The sequence below is a fragment of the Bradysia coprophila genome (assembly GCF_014529535.1).
Source record: "Bradysia coprophila strain Holo2 chromosome IV unlocalized genomic scaffold, BU_Bcop_v1 contig_106, whole genome shotgun sequence".
NCBI lineage: Eukaryota > Metazoa > Arthropoda > Insecta > Diptera > Sciaridae > Bradysia > Bradysia coprophila.
This window is the reverse complement of record NW_023503372.1, coordinates 4,170,726-4,185,149: the sequence shown is the minus strand read 5'-3', so window position 1 is coordinate 4,185,149 and position 14,424 is coordinate 4,170,726. Positions and strand designations below refer to the sequence as shown.

General features: G+C 39.7%; 3 protein-coding genes across 6 annotated transcripts; 2 read left to right on the top strand and 1 right to left on the bottom strand.

Moving 5' to 3' along the window:
* The first annotated feature begins 401 nt into the window (after positions 1 to 401).
* Positions 402 to 3,536, top strand: LOC119071035 (putative helicase MOV-10). The gene is made up of 5 exons (XM_037175634.1): positions 402 to 747; positions 818 to 998; positions 1,470 to 2,689; positions 2,757 to 3,027; positions 3,337 to 3,536. Exons 1-5 carry the CDS (start codon positions 521 to 523, stop codon positions 3,508 to 3,510), a joined length of 2,073 nt encoding a protein of 690 aa, XP_037031529.1. The 5' UTR covers positions 402 to 520; the 3' UTR covers positions 3,511 to 3,536.
* Positions 3,537 to 4,399: 863 nt separating this feature from the next.
* On the top strand, positions 4,400 to 11,166 carry LOC119071032 (protein SON). Of its 4 annotated transcripts, XM_037175627.1 has the most exons (11): positions 4,401 to 5,619; positions 5,686 to 5,858; positions 5,971 to 6,146; positions 6,218 to 6,362; positions 6,423 to 6,544; positions 6,611 to 6,721; positions 6,777 to 6,890; positions 9,481 to 9,543; positions 10,576 to 10,680; positions 10,747 to 10,935; positions 11,006 to 11,166. In XM_037175627.1, the coding sequence occupies exons 1-11, from the start codon at positions 4,547 to 4,549 to the stop codon at positions 11,114 to 11,116; spliced, it is 2,382 nt and encodes a 793-aa protein (XP_037031522.1). In that variant the 5' UTR covers positions 4,401 to 4,546; the 3' UTR covers positions 11,117 to 11,166. The 4 variants fall into 4 exon arrangements, with proteins under 4 accessions (XP_037031524.1, XP_037031525.1, XP_037031523.1 ...); XM_037175629.1 differs by lacking the exons at positions 9,481 to 9,543; positions 10,576 to 10,680; positions 10,747 to 10,935; positions 11,006 to 11,166 and adding exons at positions 6,963 to 7,052; positions 9,014 to 9,042 and having other exon boundaries at positions 4,400 to 5,619; XM_037175630.1 differs by lacking the exons at positions 9,481 to 9,543; positions 10,576 to 10,680; positions 10,747 to 10,935; positions 11,006 to 11,166 and adding an exon at positions 9,014 to 9,042 and having other exon boundaries at positions 4,400 to 5,619.
* LOC119071034 (probable medium-chain specific acyl-CoA dehydrogenase, mitochondrial) lies at positions 11,147 to 14,084 on the bottom strand. Its single transcript, XM_037175633.1, has 7 exons — positions 13,896 to 14,084; positions 12,838 to 12,928; positions 12,543 to 12,698; positions 12,291 to 12,472; positions 12,117 to 12,234; positions 11,474 to 12,048; positions 11,147 to 11,409 (listed from the first exon to the last, which is right to left on the bottom strand). The coding sequence occupies exons 1-7, from the start codon at positions 13,902 to 13,904 to the stop codon at positions 11,296 to 11,298; spliced, it is 1,245 nt and encodes a 414-aa protein (XP_037031528.1). The 5' UTR covers positions 13,905 to 14,084; the 3' UTR covers positions 11,147 to 11,295.
* Positions 14,085 to 14,424: the final 340 nt, after the last annotated feature.

Genomic DNA, 14,424 nt, shown 5'->3' with positions numbered 1-14,424 from the left:
CTTAGACGAACTATATAATTCGTCTAAGAACCTAGTCTTCCAGAACCTTGTTTTTTTTCAAGGTTCTGAAAGAACAGGTTAAGACACTTACGAAGACGGGTGAAACACAAATCTTGACAATTCAAGCATGTATATTGTTTGAAAAGTCAACTTGAAAACAAAATTGCTTTTTGTTAAGTTGGAATCGTCATATAAAATTTTCCAAACCTAGTTAGCGCTACAGAAAAATTTTGATGACACCGCCTTCGTGATCAACTCGAAAGTGTCTTAACCTGTTCTTTCAGAACCTTGGTTTTTTTCCTTTGGTTTGGTTGGCTATATGGAATAGGAATATGGTTACGTTTCTGTGCAAACTCAAGTAAGAAGCAATCGAATGTCAAAAGTGGTCGTCAAAATAACATATTTTGATCGGTCTGTTGTAAACAACATTAACATTGCAAAATGCAGTCAGTTGACTGTAAGGAAAAGGATACGCAATTCCCGTAGTGTCAGTTAGGTGTCCATTCTCTGTTAACCGAAAATGTGTTTACGAGCAATTTTTCCTCGCTTCAAACAAATGTGTTACATAAACAGAACGTCTTTGCTCGCCGGAGTGAGGAACTCCAGCTCCAGACTCACATCAGGTTACAGATCCAAATATGAAAAACGTTTGTCTATGGAGCGTTTACCGAATCACAAATTACCGCAAGACTTCATCGAATACGAGTCTGGCCGAAGTACGTCGATTGAACTCCAAGGAGAAATTGAGTGAGCAGAACATTGAAATTAAGATTTTCTGAACATTGGAGCTTACGTTTCGTTGTTTCGAATGTCATAGCAAATGGAAGAACGATAAGGAATCGATGAGAGCTTCCGAAGCGAATTATATCGATTCGTCGCGATTGATGATCCATTTGGAGGAGGCCAGCGAGGAGGCCCGAGTGCAAAAATGCAATCAGTACAATGTGAAGCTGCATCCTGTCAGTGGCAGCGAAAGTGAATTCTTCTTTTTCGTGGAGGTAATGGAAGTATTTCAGTTGGCAGTAGGTGTTCCTTAAGCTCAGGAACGTAGCCAGACAGGATATTCAAGGCGTTGAATCCGAAGGAAAAAAATCGGTGGACATTTTGATGTCTCAAGAACTCCACTTTCTGTGAGACATGTCTTGGGCATCAGTCATGAAATATGTCATGCGTGAAGACTATTTCACTCTCCTTCTACCACGTTCTCAACAACATCTTGCATCTCCATCTGAATGATCCGTTGTTGATCGTTGACCCTTGTTGAAAGGTACGATTAATTGAGAATGACCTACTGAAGCTCTGACTACTCTTGATCGTAAGGAATACTCATACCATTAAGAGTTGCTTCGATCCCATCAGAGACTAATGTTCTGAGAACGAACGCAATTCTCGAAAGATTTCTGTTAACTCCAATTTCATCACAATCATAGACACAGAGTGTGAACATTTCCGAAACTTTCTATTTTCAGTCGGCTGAAATGAAGGACCTCTACGCAACGGTCAAACAATTCACCGAATTTACTCTCGTATCGAAACAAGGAAAACGTACCAGTGATGGCCAGATCATTTTCAAAGAAGACAACAAAATTTTTGTCGAACTGAACACCGTGGACGATTGGCATCCCGACCATCTATACGACATAGTGTTCCGATATAATCGAAACTATTATTTGGTGCAACACCAAGCCCTAGATTTCGTGCGACGCCACAAACTTTTCGATCTTCTGATAAATAATCCAAAATATTATTCAGCCACAGTGGAAAGTCGTACCGATGATGATCGGAAGTACCATCTGCCGGACGTACTAGATAATTTCTATTTGAACGAAGAGCAGAACGACGCAATAGTGAATATGATCCGAGGCGACTACTTCCCTCTACCGTATCTGTTGTACGGTCCCGCTGGAACTGGCAAGACTAAGACACTTGTCGCGGCAATCTTAAGCATTTTGGAGACTAGTGATGACAACATTTTAGTCTGTACACAGTCCAATGATGCATGTGACGAAATTACTGTTCGCCTAATGGAGTACACAAAGGCTGACATATTTCGGATGTACACACCGTCGAGAGAGACAGATGAGATACCAAAGTCCGTGTTAACATGCGCCAATTACTATGATGGAGAGTTAAAGTTACCGCCATTGCATTACATACGCAGACATCGTGTAGTTATTTGTACACTAGCCATGGCTGGTTGTTTGACTAGAGCCCATTGCAGTCCCAATCACTTCAGTTATGTGATGATCGACGAATGTGCCAGTGCTCTGGAAACAATGGCTTTGGTGCCCATCGCTGGATTATGTACGACAGAGAATAACCTGTGCGCAAAGATTATCTTAGCTGGGGATCCCAAGCAACTTGATGCTCTAGCGATATCTCAAACAGCTGAAGAGCTGGGATACAGCACGTCGTTTCTGGAACATTTATTCAATTGTCCACTGTACAGACGTGATGCTGCGAGTGGGAAATTTAATGCGAGATTCATAACTCAATTGGTAAAAAATTATCGTTCTCATCCAGCGATATTGCACGTTCCGAATCAATTGTTTTATGAAGGTGCCTTAGTAGCAGAAGTAACACCGCAGATATCCGATTTGGATGTCGATCTACCTGAGTTGAATCCAGATTTTCCAGTTATTTTCAAGTCGGTTCAAGGACAATGCATTCAGCCAGATGATGATACCAGGTTTTCTCTCAAATTTTGCCAATTTTACCAGCGAAAATGAAAACCTACAATTTTCACTTGACTTCAGTTCGTACAACATCGAAGAAATCACGGAAGTCATGGCGTACATACGAGCCATCCTGCATAACAACGACCAACTGGATCAATCGGATGTTGGAGTGATATCACCTTACCGATTACAATGCGAATTTATTCGAGCTCTGTGCAAACGGAACGGCTATCCGGAGATTACAGTTGGTACTGCGGAAAGATTTCAAGGTCAGGAGAGAAAAATCGTTATTGCATCGACAGTGTGTTCACGTAATGACACCGTTGGCAGTTTTGTGAGCGATCCGCAGGTAAATTTTTTGTTAATATTATTAACTCAGGTTGGGGACAGGGACTGTTTTTGGGAAAACATTTTTCCGAATTTTCCTAAATATTCTCAAAAATCACCTAAATGAACCTGAACCCGAAATGTTTTGTTTGTGGTCAACTTCGGGTCCGGTCCAAATCAGGTTCAGGTTAACCGTTAACCAGAAATTATCAGGTTACCCTGAGCCTGAAATGACAAAGCCTAGTCCAGGTCGACTGGGGTCTTATGTGAACGACGTACACCATGGAATTTATCGGAGAGATTGAAAGTTTTCTTACTCACCCTATTTCAGAGACTAAACGTTATGCTAACGCGAGCGCAGTATCTTTTAATCGTTATCGGTGACCCGCATACGTTAAATACGAATCCACATTGGCATGAGTTCATCAAATATTGTTACTCAAATGGGAGTTTAATTCAAGGCGACAATCAGTTCACCTTAAGCAATGACAGTGTAGAAATTTGATTTTGATTGAAATGACAAAAATAAAGGTGTAAATAGTTAACCATAGTTTTCACCTGTTTTAGATACTTATATTGCCTGTGGTTCAATAGATTCCCTGGTGAGACCAAGAGACTACCGATTTCGAGCTTTCGAGACTTTTATTTTCACCCGAGCCTTTCTGATTATTGCATTTTATTTCCAATTTGTTGATACCGGGCTTTATGCATGGGAGAGCAAATTAGTTTAAGTGTCAATCGCAAAAGGACACGCCACATTGGACTGTATTTGGTTACTTTAATCTCATTGTAACGATAAAATCTGCTCCTCCATTTGTTAAAAAACAGCCTACCAAAATCGGACCGATTTTTTTAGTGGAATCACTTTTATTTGCCGAGACAGATTTGAACTACAGGATCCGAAAACCACTTTCACAATTTTTCCCGGTCCCTGTGTCGTCAAAAGATTGTTTTTCAAAGTACCGTCCCATAGTTTTATACGAAATCTTTTACTTCATTGGTTTTAACATTCGCTTTGGTATATAAAGGAAGGCTAGAGCTTAATGCTCGTTTTTTGCATCGTTATCGATAACAGATCAGTGACCTCCTAACAGCCACTATGTCATTGGTAAATAATCTTACATTTCGAATAAATACAAGTAAAGTTAATAGCTCACCCCACGCGTTGATCGGGGTGCTGGTTATTTTTTGTTACATTGTGAGCCGTCCTTGCATTCGAATTTATACCGCATCTTATGTCTCTTGTGTGAAAGTTTTCAATCAAATAACTGAAAGCACTGAAAGTAAATAAAGTTCAAAATTAGGCCGCGCGATGTATTGTCACCCTATCGGATGTTGACAGCTCTGTCTACCTGATGCCGCATTCACCATATTCACCTCATCTATCATCATCTTCCAGCAAATGTCAAAATATTAAAATTTTATTTTTGGTTGCTTGGTGTGAAGTATAGCTTTAAACAACTTCTAAAACAAATTAGGTGAGTGATGAGTGCTAGTTTATTAGCAACTATTCGGACAGCGCAAATTATTTACCAACGAAAATGAGTGAAGACAGTCAACTAACAGAGCCGAAGAACTCTGTGTCGTTACCTGAGATTCCACTGAGTTCAGTGAAAATAAAGCAGGAAAAAATCACTCCACCAGCATCTCCAGTACGCAATCCAGCAACACAATTGCTGAATGTGAAGCGGGAAAAAGAGGCTGTTTCTTCCAACGAGCACACCATAAGTGAAAGTGTTTTTGCGACATTCTTACCGCCTAGTGACGATAAGAAAGCGGTCGCATTGACAAAATCGTCGGAAGAATTACTTGCCGAATTATTTCAGTCGTTTAATAGTGCACCACCAACTACATTGCTGATCGATGATGGAAAGACGTCGAAAAAGCCGAAAAAGAAACACAAGAAAGATAAGAAAAAGAAACACAAAAAGAAGGGTCGGAGCAGCAGTGATGAGGAGGATGGGCAGGATGGCGACAAGGCGGAGAAGAAGTTAAAATTGAAGAAAGTGAAAAAGGAGAAGAGGGACAAACTATTGGACGGGAAGGACATTAAAAGTGAGAAAGAAAAATCGAAGAAAAGAAAATCGGACGATCCGCTCGCAACGAGCAAACATAAAAAGAAGAAAAAAGAAAAGGATAAGGATGAGGAGCGCAAGGAAGAGCTGGATATCGACGAATATGAGAAGCAACTGCTGGAGAAGGTTCACCGTGAGGAAAACGCGAAATCAGATCCAAAAATGAAGTCAAAAATTTTCATCAAAAGCTTCAAACACAGTGCGGTCTTCGAAGAAAATGTGAAACAAGCGGAACAACGGAAGAAGGAGAAAGAAAAAGAGCGTAAACGTGACAAACACAATGTTGAAAGCGAAAGTGATCAGTCAAAGTCGTCGGAAATATCATTATCCGACGAGGAAACGTATGAGAGAAATCGATCCCGTTTCTACGAACGCGACTCCTATTACGGTAATAATCGGTCCAGAGATGATCGCCACAGAGATCGGTCACCCCGAAACAGATCTCGAGATCGGTATGAATCGCGTGAATCGTCATACTACGGGCACGGTTACAGAGGACTTGGTAGCAGATATGATGATCGGGATAGGGATAGACGAAGGTATGCTTCCACTTTCATTTCGGTTATAACGATTCCAGTGACCTTATAAAACGTCATTGGTTCTAGGCGACGTTCTCGTTCGAGGTCTCTTCATTCGGCCGATCGTATTGACAAGAAACGTTTACTGGAAATCGCCCGGAAGAATGCCATATCGATGCTGAAGAATGGAACATTACCGGGAACGCAGAATTTGGCACCGGAGGCTAAGGAGAAAGTATTAGCAAAGATGCGTTTCGGTGGTGAGTTTAAACTGTCTGTGGTGATTGGTTCATTGTTTATAGCACTTACATCGATCCAGTACTTACACCAGTCCGTAGAGTCCTTTCAAATCAAATTGTTTCAAATTTACAGGAAAATCGGTCGACGAACTCACGGAATTCTGCAAAAAACTATCAAATGGTGAATCGAGCGGTTACTTATCCGATGTGTCTGATGACAGTGATCATGACGAGGACGGCAATGACAGACCGTTCAATCATCCATTCATGCTAAAAGAACGCAACGAACCAATTGTTATGAATATCAAGGTAACGCACGCCGGTGTCAATTTATTGCTCTACGAAAATGAAAACCGAGCCATTTTCTCTCTCCTTCGTAGAATGCAACGCCAATCCCACCGAAAACCGCTGAACAAACGAAAGCCATTTTGATGCAATTTCCGGTTTCGTCTGGCCAGCATCATAGATTAAACGAGAGTGAATGGGTACCTGTGCCGCCCGCACCGAAGAAACCGGCAGTGAAAGGTAGCACACAGATTCTTTCAACGATTCTAAGACATTTCAAGTTTTATGTGTCTACCACAGCCCCAGCAAAAGTTGAGAAAACAGTCAAACAAGCTCCAGCAGCTATCATGCCAGCACCTCCTAATCCAGAACCAGTTCCTGCACCGGAAACAAATATTTTCCCAGATGCCAATGTCGGAACTGTATGTCTTTCTGTCGATTTATGCTTTGATTTGCAGCTGTAAATCCAACCTCTTGTTTTTACGTAGAACCTGGACGTGACGACCATTATAACAAAGAGGTTAAATGCTATGAGGAAGTTACAGGATAATCCATTGGATCAGGAAGCCATCAAATTGATGTACAATACACAGAAGGATGTGAGTGTGAATGGAGGATTGAGTGTGTTCAGACTCAAATGGTGTGTTTTTACAGATGTCGGCTTGGGCTAACTCAAAATTTATACCAGGACAATTCACAGGCAGCACTGGTGCTAACATTCTTTCTGCGAGGGAACTGACATCCGGTTTTCAAGCCTGGGCGAAAAGAGTGAGTGATTTTGATTGTTTCGATAAAAACCGAACATTTCTTAAATATTTGACTATCGAGTCTTTGGGGTAGATGAAACTAATCCGACTGAGTGATAGAGTAGTACGGACACAACAGAGAATCGACCGTCAAATATTTGGATTTATTTTTAGGATTTGACAGGTGACCCTTTTACTCATTGACCATTGACAAAGAAGTTTTGAATGTTTTCTCGGTCCCTTTGCGGGAATGGGAGAACATTCAAAATTTTCTGTGTTTTTTTCTGTTAAACAAAACTAATGAAAATTTCGACGTTTCGTGCAAATTTTTATTCGATTTCGACATCGAAATGAATAAACTATTTTGCTTAGCGAAACGAATGGTATTCTCATGGAACCTTCATTCTATCAGACCAGATCCGAGGTGTAAACAGTTTCCCAGCGTGACAGGATTTCCAGGATAAAGATTTTGATTTTCAACTTTGTAACAGAACTTGCAGGAAATGTTTACACCTCGGACGGGAACCTGGAAGTGGTTAATTTGGTTCATCCATAAGCCATGACTGTCCCGTAATTTTTTGGTCTGATAAAGTGAAGTGTTATCCGTTAATCTTTTTGAAACGGCCACTGTATCGGCACCTGACGATTTAGTTGGTTATGTTGTTCAAACACTAGCCAGAGCTCATCATCTATCTTCACGTCCATGACAGATGAGACTGGGCCGTTTCTAAAAGATTAACTACCAGGTCTACTTGGCATTAGCGTTCTTTTACAAGTCGAAAATGTGTCCTGAATGGCTTACTGAAATACTTGCAACTCAAATTTCATTCGGCCACCAAGGCAGCTTTATCAAAAGTCATAAATTTTTAGTGCACCAGTCTCTGGACATGCACCAGTGATCAAACACATATTGTTCTCTCATTCGTAAAAAAATATTTGATCAATGAAAGAACAATAGTTGTCCAACTACTCGTACATGTTCGGGGACTGGTGCTCACTGAATTAATATTTTAAACTGAAGTTAAACGTTGACGCAAGTGTTTTATCCTTGAATTGAAATAAAGGAATTTGATCAATTCTTGCGTTAACTGGGACAATATGGCTTCCAACATTTTGGTTGGCCTTTGAAACATTTTCGAATTCTAATTGAACCGGTTTTCTGCTCACGTGCGAATGAAATCGTTATAAATTCCATGCTTGATGGCCGACAATGATTGGACCTCGAAATCGGGACATGGTCGTTGCTTTTAATGCCAAGTGTAGCTGGGTAAATCACATTGAATTTACAACGGTTTTTGGAAATGCATTATGATTGAGCGAACAGAAATTGCATTCGACTAATTATTTAAATGGCGATGTTGACCTAGGTTTGGAAAGAGCAGGTTAACACACTTCTGATCTGATCACGAAGACTGTGGCGCCTCCACTTTTTATAAATTTTATAAAATGAGTCTTCGAACGTGGAGGACAATATAGACTAATGTGAGAACAATAAACCGTTTAAATTTAGGTAGGAGATGCCTTCGTACATGTCTTAACCTGTTCTTCCAAATCCTACATGTTGACTGACTTTAAAATGCAATTTCCGATCATAATGTTAGGATGTTGTATTGAGTGTCGGTGTTGATTTTGCTGTTACGCTTTATTCTCTCTTCCTCGAGCTATTTCCTTAAATTTCTGAAATTCTTGAAAATTTCCCAAATTGAAAATTGAGGAAATTTCAAGGGAAATTTAGTAAAATGTCAACTAACTTCAATCAAGGGGTGAGTTATTTGTTGAAAATAGACTCTAAAATGAGCCTTTACTTTGGGAAAAATTTAAATTTCCATTCAACGATAGTGAAAGGCTTTGTATGACAAGAAAGGAGAAACTCAATTGTTTGAATAGGGGTAAAACCAGTGCTTGGGCTGTTTGGTAAAAAGACTTCGTAAACTTAACACGCTACTTCGTAAGATTAAATTTAGTTCTGCATTAGACAGTTGTACAAACTGCGTAAAATTTGATTTTATGACGTCATTTTACGAAATATCTTAGCTACGGGCTTACCCCTAATGAATCGGTTGGTTCGGATTCATCAGCTGAATTTACCGAACAAATGGGCGGCATAGAAAAATTAACACCGACAACAATACTACTTCCTTCCAGATATATTTAGCTTAGAGTTCCAGCCATAAATAAAAACGAATGGTTAATGAAAATGAACCAACAATGATCCTGAGTGTACGTAAGTATGTAAGGTAGTGCACAATTTGTTTTCCATACGAGTTCAATGTCCAATAAAAGTTTTCGAAATGTTGTTTTCGCTAAGTCGAACGAAAGATATCGTCAAAACTTTTATCTTTTATCGTTATTACAATAGATCAACTTCAACTTGGTCTTGTTACTAGACCAAGTTTTACCATGTCTGTGATTACATGTACTCGGAATCAGTTCCAACTAATTATACCAATTTCTCATTGCTTTCTATTAAAATTCCATTTTATTGTTCAACTCTCCTAGAACTTTATTTTAAAACAAATAATTTCGTGTTCATCAAACCAATTTTATTCGATTTTCTATTTTCGTACCACAATCTTCAATTCCAAATTTTCTATTCCAATTTTCTCAAACAGGATCAATTAATTACGGCCACACCGCTATCTTCTGGAATGGGAATGCATCTGCTACAGAAAATGGTAAGACACATACATGACAAGAACTCAATTTCACATTTAGTTATTCTTTTACTTCTCCTCACTATTGTAAGTTTGTTTGATTGGATAGTATCCGTCTTGCCTAGATATTTGATGTTTTGTTTGAAGTGAACGTAGTTCGAGCAGAAGGCGAGGACTCTAATCCTTACTTCAAAGCAACAAACATCGACAACATTAATGTATCACCGATTGCATAAAACGTTTTTGAGAAACTCATTGATTCACAAAACCTTCTAGGTAGCTAGCTAGAAGGCACTTCTCAAAGTGCATCTACTGCGTGCCTAAAAAAGTAGTTATCACTCGGTAGCATAAATACCTTCTCAATAAAGGCGATAAATGTTTTGTTTCTCGCCACAGAGTTGAGAAATAGTTATTTATGTAACTCAGTGCTATAAAGTCAATGATGAAATTGATGTTGCTGTTTGGCAAAAGTTGGGAACAAGATTTTATGCACGAGGCACGAGTCCTCATTTTTAGAAACGTCACTTTAACACACTAGTGCATAAACGTGAAAATACATGTACGCACTACTGTACATGAAATTAATTGCACAGGTGGGTCGCTTGGAAACTCTACATCTAAAACAATTCCTCTAACTAGGTTTCCAATTAACGGTTTTGTTAGAAAGAAATTCTCGTACTCTGTGACCTAGCATTCGGTTCGCTACATCTTCCAAGATGTACACCAAATTCTACACGTTTTCTGCACCTAATTCACACATTGACGGTGGTCCTAAACCTTCTATTCTGAAATTCAAAATAAACGAACAAGACTCTGGTGATCAGAGTCACAGCAGTAAAATCAATGCTCCCAATTTAATCCTCAAAACTTTCTTCAATAAAAATCCTACCAAAATCATGTACAAACTTCTCCTCTGCCGAGAAGTGACTCTCTGCCAATCGACTAAAATTTGATCTGCAGGTCTACTAAAGCGTTTGCAGGAACATTTATTGATGTTTCCATGAAGCTCCATTGATCTTCTTTACAATAATTTTCCGAAACATTTACCTCTAGGGATGGCGACCAGGCGAAGGATTGGGTAAAGAAAAGAATGGATCTCTGCAACCACTATTGTTGGAAGTGAAACTCGACAAGAAGGGCTTGGTAGCGAACGAAGATGTATGTAAAATTTGTGTTACTTAGGACAGACACACGAAAATTAAAATTTTCTACCATTTAATTCAGAATTCGGGAGCAAATAATCAGCCTAAACGCCGTAAGCCTATGAACGTGGCACAGGCAACACAAAATATGGAAAGCAAGCATCCTGTATCGTTGCTGGGTGAATTGTCAGCGAAACGTAAATGGCAGATGCCGAAATACGATCTGGTATGCGAGGACGGACCACACCATAATCGTCAGTTTTTATTTACGGTAACTTTGTGGCTGTTTGAATCACTCTTACGATATGGAAATGTTACTAAATAAACGCTTCTCTTGTTAGGTCGAGATGAATGGTATGGTATATCGGCCACCGAATGCCAGCAACAATAAAAAGGAGGCCAAGGCTGTGGCTGCAAAGTTTGCATTGCAGCAGATGGGAGTATTACATTAGAATAAGATCAGAACGAAGTGAAACGAAATAAATTTGTTTTTCGATAAAAATTTATGGATTTCCTAGAATCACCCACCTCCCTTCATACCCATTTTTACAATCAGATCAGAAATGATTGAACAATCAGATCGAATACCAGATCAATGTTCAGATCCACAAATCAATTGACCACATTTTACTTAAGCTCGTTGCATTGCTTCGGTAATAAGTGACTTCGCAATGATAAGTCTTTGAATTTGAGATGTGCCCTCGTAGATTTGGTAGATCTTAGCGTCTCGCATCAACTTCTCGACCTGAAAACAATTATCGTCGAATTATTGTCAGGACGGGCTACAAACAATCAATGTCTCCACTTACGGGATATTCCGAATTAAAACCAGCGCCACCAAACACTTGCACAGCATCCGAAGCGACACGATTGCACATATCGGCAGCATAGCACTTAGCGACTGAAGCGTGATAACTCCTATTCTGAGCGCCATTATCCACTTCCCATGCGGCTCTCATCCAAGACAAACGTCCCGTTTCCACACCAATTGCCATGTCAGCTAGCAGCGCTGAAACGGCTTGATGTTGAGCAATTGGCACACCAAACGTTGTTCGTTGCAACGAATAATTGGTGGCTTCATAAAGTGCTCGCTTTGCAAGACCAGTGGCACCGGCAGCCACAGGTGGACGAGTCTTATCGAAAGTCATCATTGCAATTTTGAAACCGGCTCCTTCGCCCATCACAACATTTTCTTTCGGCACTCGAACGTCTTCGAATGTGATTCCACGCGTGTCAGAACAACGTTGTCCCATGTTCAGTTCCTTTCGGCCGGGAGTTACACCTGGTGTGTTAGCTTCGACAATGAAGCCAGTGAACGCTTTGTTAGCCGGAGCTTTTGGATCGGGATTCGTTCTGGCCAGTACAAAGTACCAATTGGCGATGCCTGTGTTGTGAAAGTGGTTTTAATTTTGAGTTGAAGTTTATGCCGGCAAGACAAGCTATCAAGCATACCTCCGTTAGTGATCCACATTTTTTGACCGTTAATCACCCACTCGTCTCCCTTCTTTACAGCTTTCGTTTTCACACCATTTACGTCTGATCCTGCTCCAGGTTCAGTCACAGCATACGCCTAAGTGAACATTTATTTAGAATTCTTACATCCGAACCGATCGAATTGGAACTTACAGCTACAATTGGCTCCTCAATAAGTCTTCCCAAATATTTCTTTTTCTGTTCCTCATTGCCAGCCATAATCACCGGTGTTTGACCCAAGCCCGTTCCTTCGATCGCTAACAAAATTCCAGTACATCCAAACGCCAATTCCTCAGTAACTAAACACGATTCAAATACTCCAAGTCCAAGACCACCTTTTGGAGAAAAAACATTTAAAATTTTCCGAAAACTGGCCCCTCTAACTACTCCAAGAATTCAACCTACCACAGTCTTGTGGAATGTGGCCATTCATCAGACCAACGGCATGGGCTTTCTTCACAATTTCAATTGGATATTCACCGGTCCTATCGAAATGCGCTGCATTCGGAATGATTTCCTCCTTCGTGAATTTCCTTGCCAATTCTTGCATTTCTCGTTGTTCTTTGAAAAGAAGAATTTGAATTTGAAGAAATTAAACCTTCAAGAAGTCATGTGCTGAACATTGTTTTTAGGTAACAGAACATCTAAGACACCGGCTTATATGTTCCGCTGATAACAGACATTAGGTCGGCTTACATACCATCTGTTAAGCTGACACTAAAGCCACCTGACGCCCGGACACTTGTCGTTGAAAATGCCCTGCGACTTATCGGCGCCAAAGATTTAAGTGCCTGAAAAGTAAACGATTATAGGTCAACACACTCAATTCAATTTTAAAGTGAAAAATTTCCGAATAATTGCTGTAATTAGAGAGCTTTATCAGTCTTTGTTTGCATTTCAATCCGATCATCAATCAATCAATTGAAACTGATTGCTACCACGCAAACTACTTGAAACGTACCTACGCAGACAACAAGGAAATCCATGCACTTTACTCTTGATGACTCAACGAGACGATAGCGAAGTAATGTTTTTGAATTCTCGCTGTATTGATTAAGATCTGGGACTAGCACAGGCACATAGGGTAAAACTGCCGAACACGGACACGTACTGTAATACAAGCCCTCTACTGTCTCTTCCGTTGTTTGTTCGAACGAACAAAAGAAAAGACAATATATGACCTGTATTGCAGTAGGTGCTCGTGTGTGGTAGCTTTACCCTATATCAAGTTTTCGGCCAATTTTTCAATAGCAACTGCATTTGTTGTATGATACAAGTTCGCACTGGCATTCCACATTGAAAATTTGATTGAACTACACTCGGGTTCGAATTTACTGTGGTCTAGAAACTGGCTGAAAAAAATTCGTAAAAATGGGCACCCCTATTTCTGTCGAAACCGGAGCTAATACTTTAGTGACTTCGTTGTTTTGCCACTTAATGTTGTGCCTGACAATAAATAAGACAACCGAAGTCATTCATGAATTGCAATGAATTGCAAAAATCATCACAGTTCTGCTGAATTCGACCTTAAACAATAATTTAAAATCTCTGGGATAATGTATGTATTCTCTCTCAATAGCAGGTTATCACTTGAAGCGATGGCTGCGATTTGGTGGACTTTACACTCTATTCAAAAACAAAACAATGTTATGAACCACCTAACACAACTTGTGAATATTGAGTAACAATGACACAAATCTATTTAGACTCGGAAAGGCAAATAAACCGACACTTTCAATTAATTGCGGAATCATTTACCTTGTACATTTTGGAGTCTCAAATTAACGAAAAAATTGGATTTTTGGTGAGTTTCTATTTTTAGCGAAAAAAAAAAGTTTAACGAAACGAAAAGGTATAAAATTGACTAAAAGATCGACTTAACTAAAAACTATAAGATTATTATGAATCGACTGACAATGTTGGACTGAATCAATTTCCTTTTATATTCAGTCAACAACGTCAACAGTCGCAATCGGTTTTGATCGGTTTATATACAGTAAAAATTGAATTGTTCATCGTATTCATTCAGTTAAAAGGGGCGGCATTGTTTGAATGACCGTATCTTTACTCAATACGATTGTGGTTCTCAGTGCTCACCTGGAGAATCTCCAGTGGAGAATCACAACTACACCTTCAACTAAATTCACCTTTTTAATATCTATATAGCGCCTTCTTTTATTCAATTATCCAACTGCTTCTTTTGAAAGCCAGATAGACCCTGAGTGTTTATGTTGTTTGTGAGTTCACACCATAAGTGCGCTTCAGAATTTGAATTTTCGATGAATCG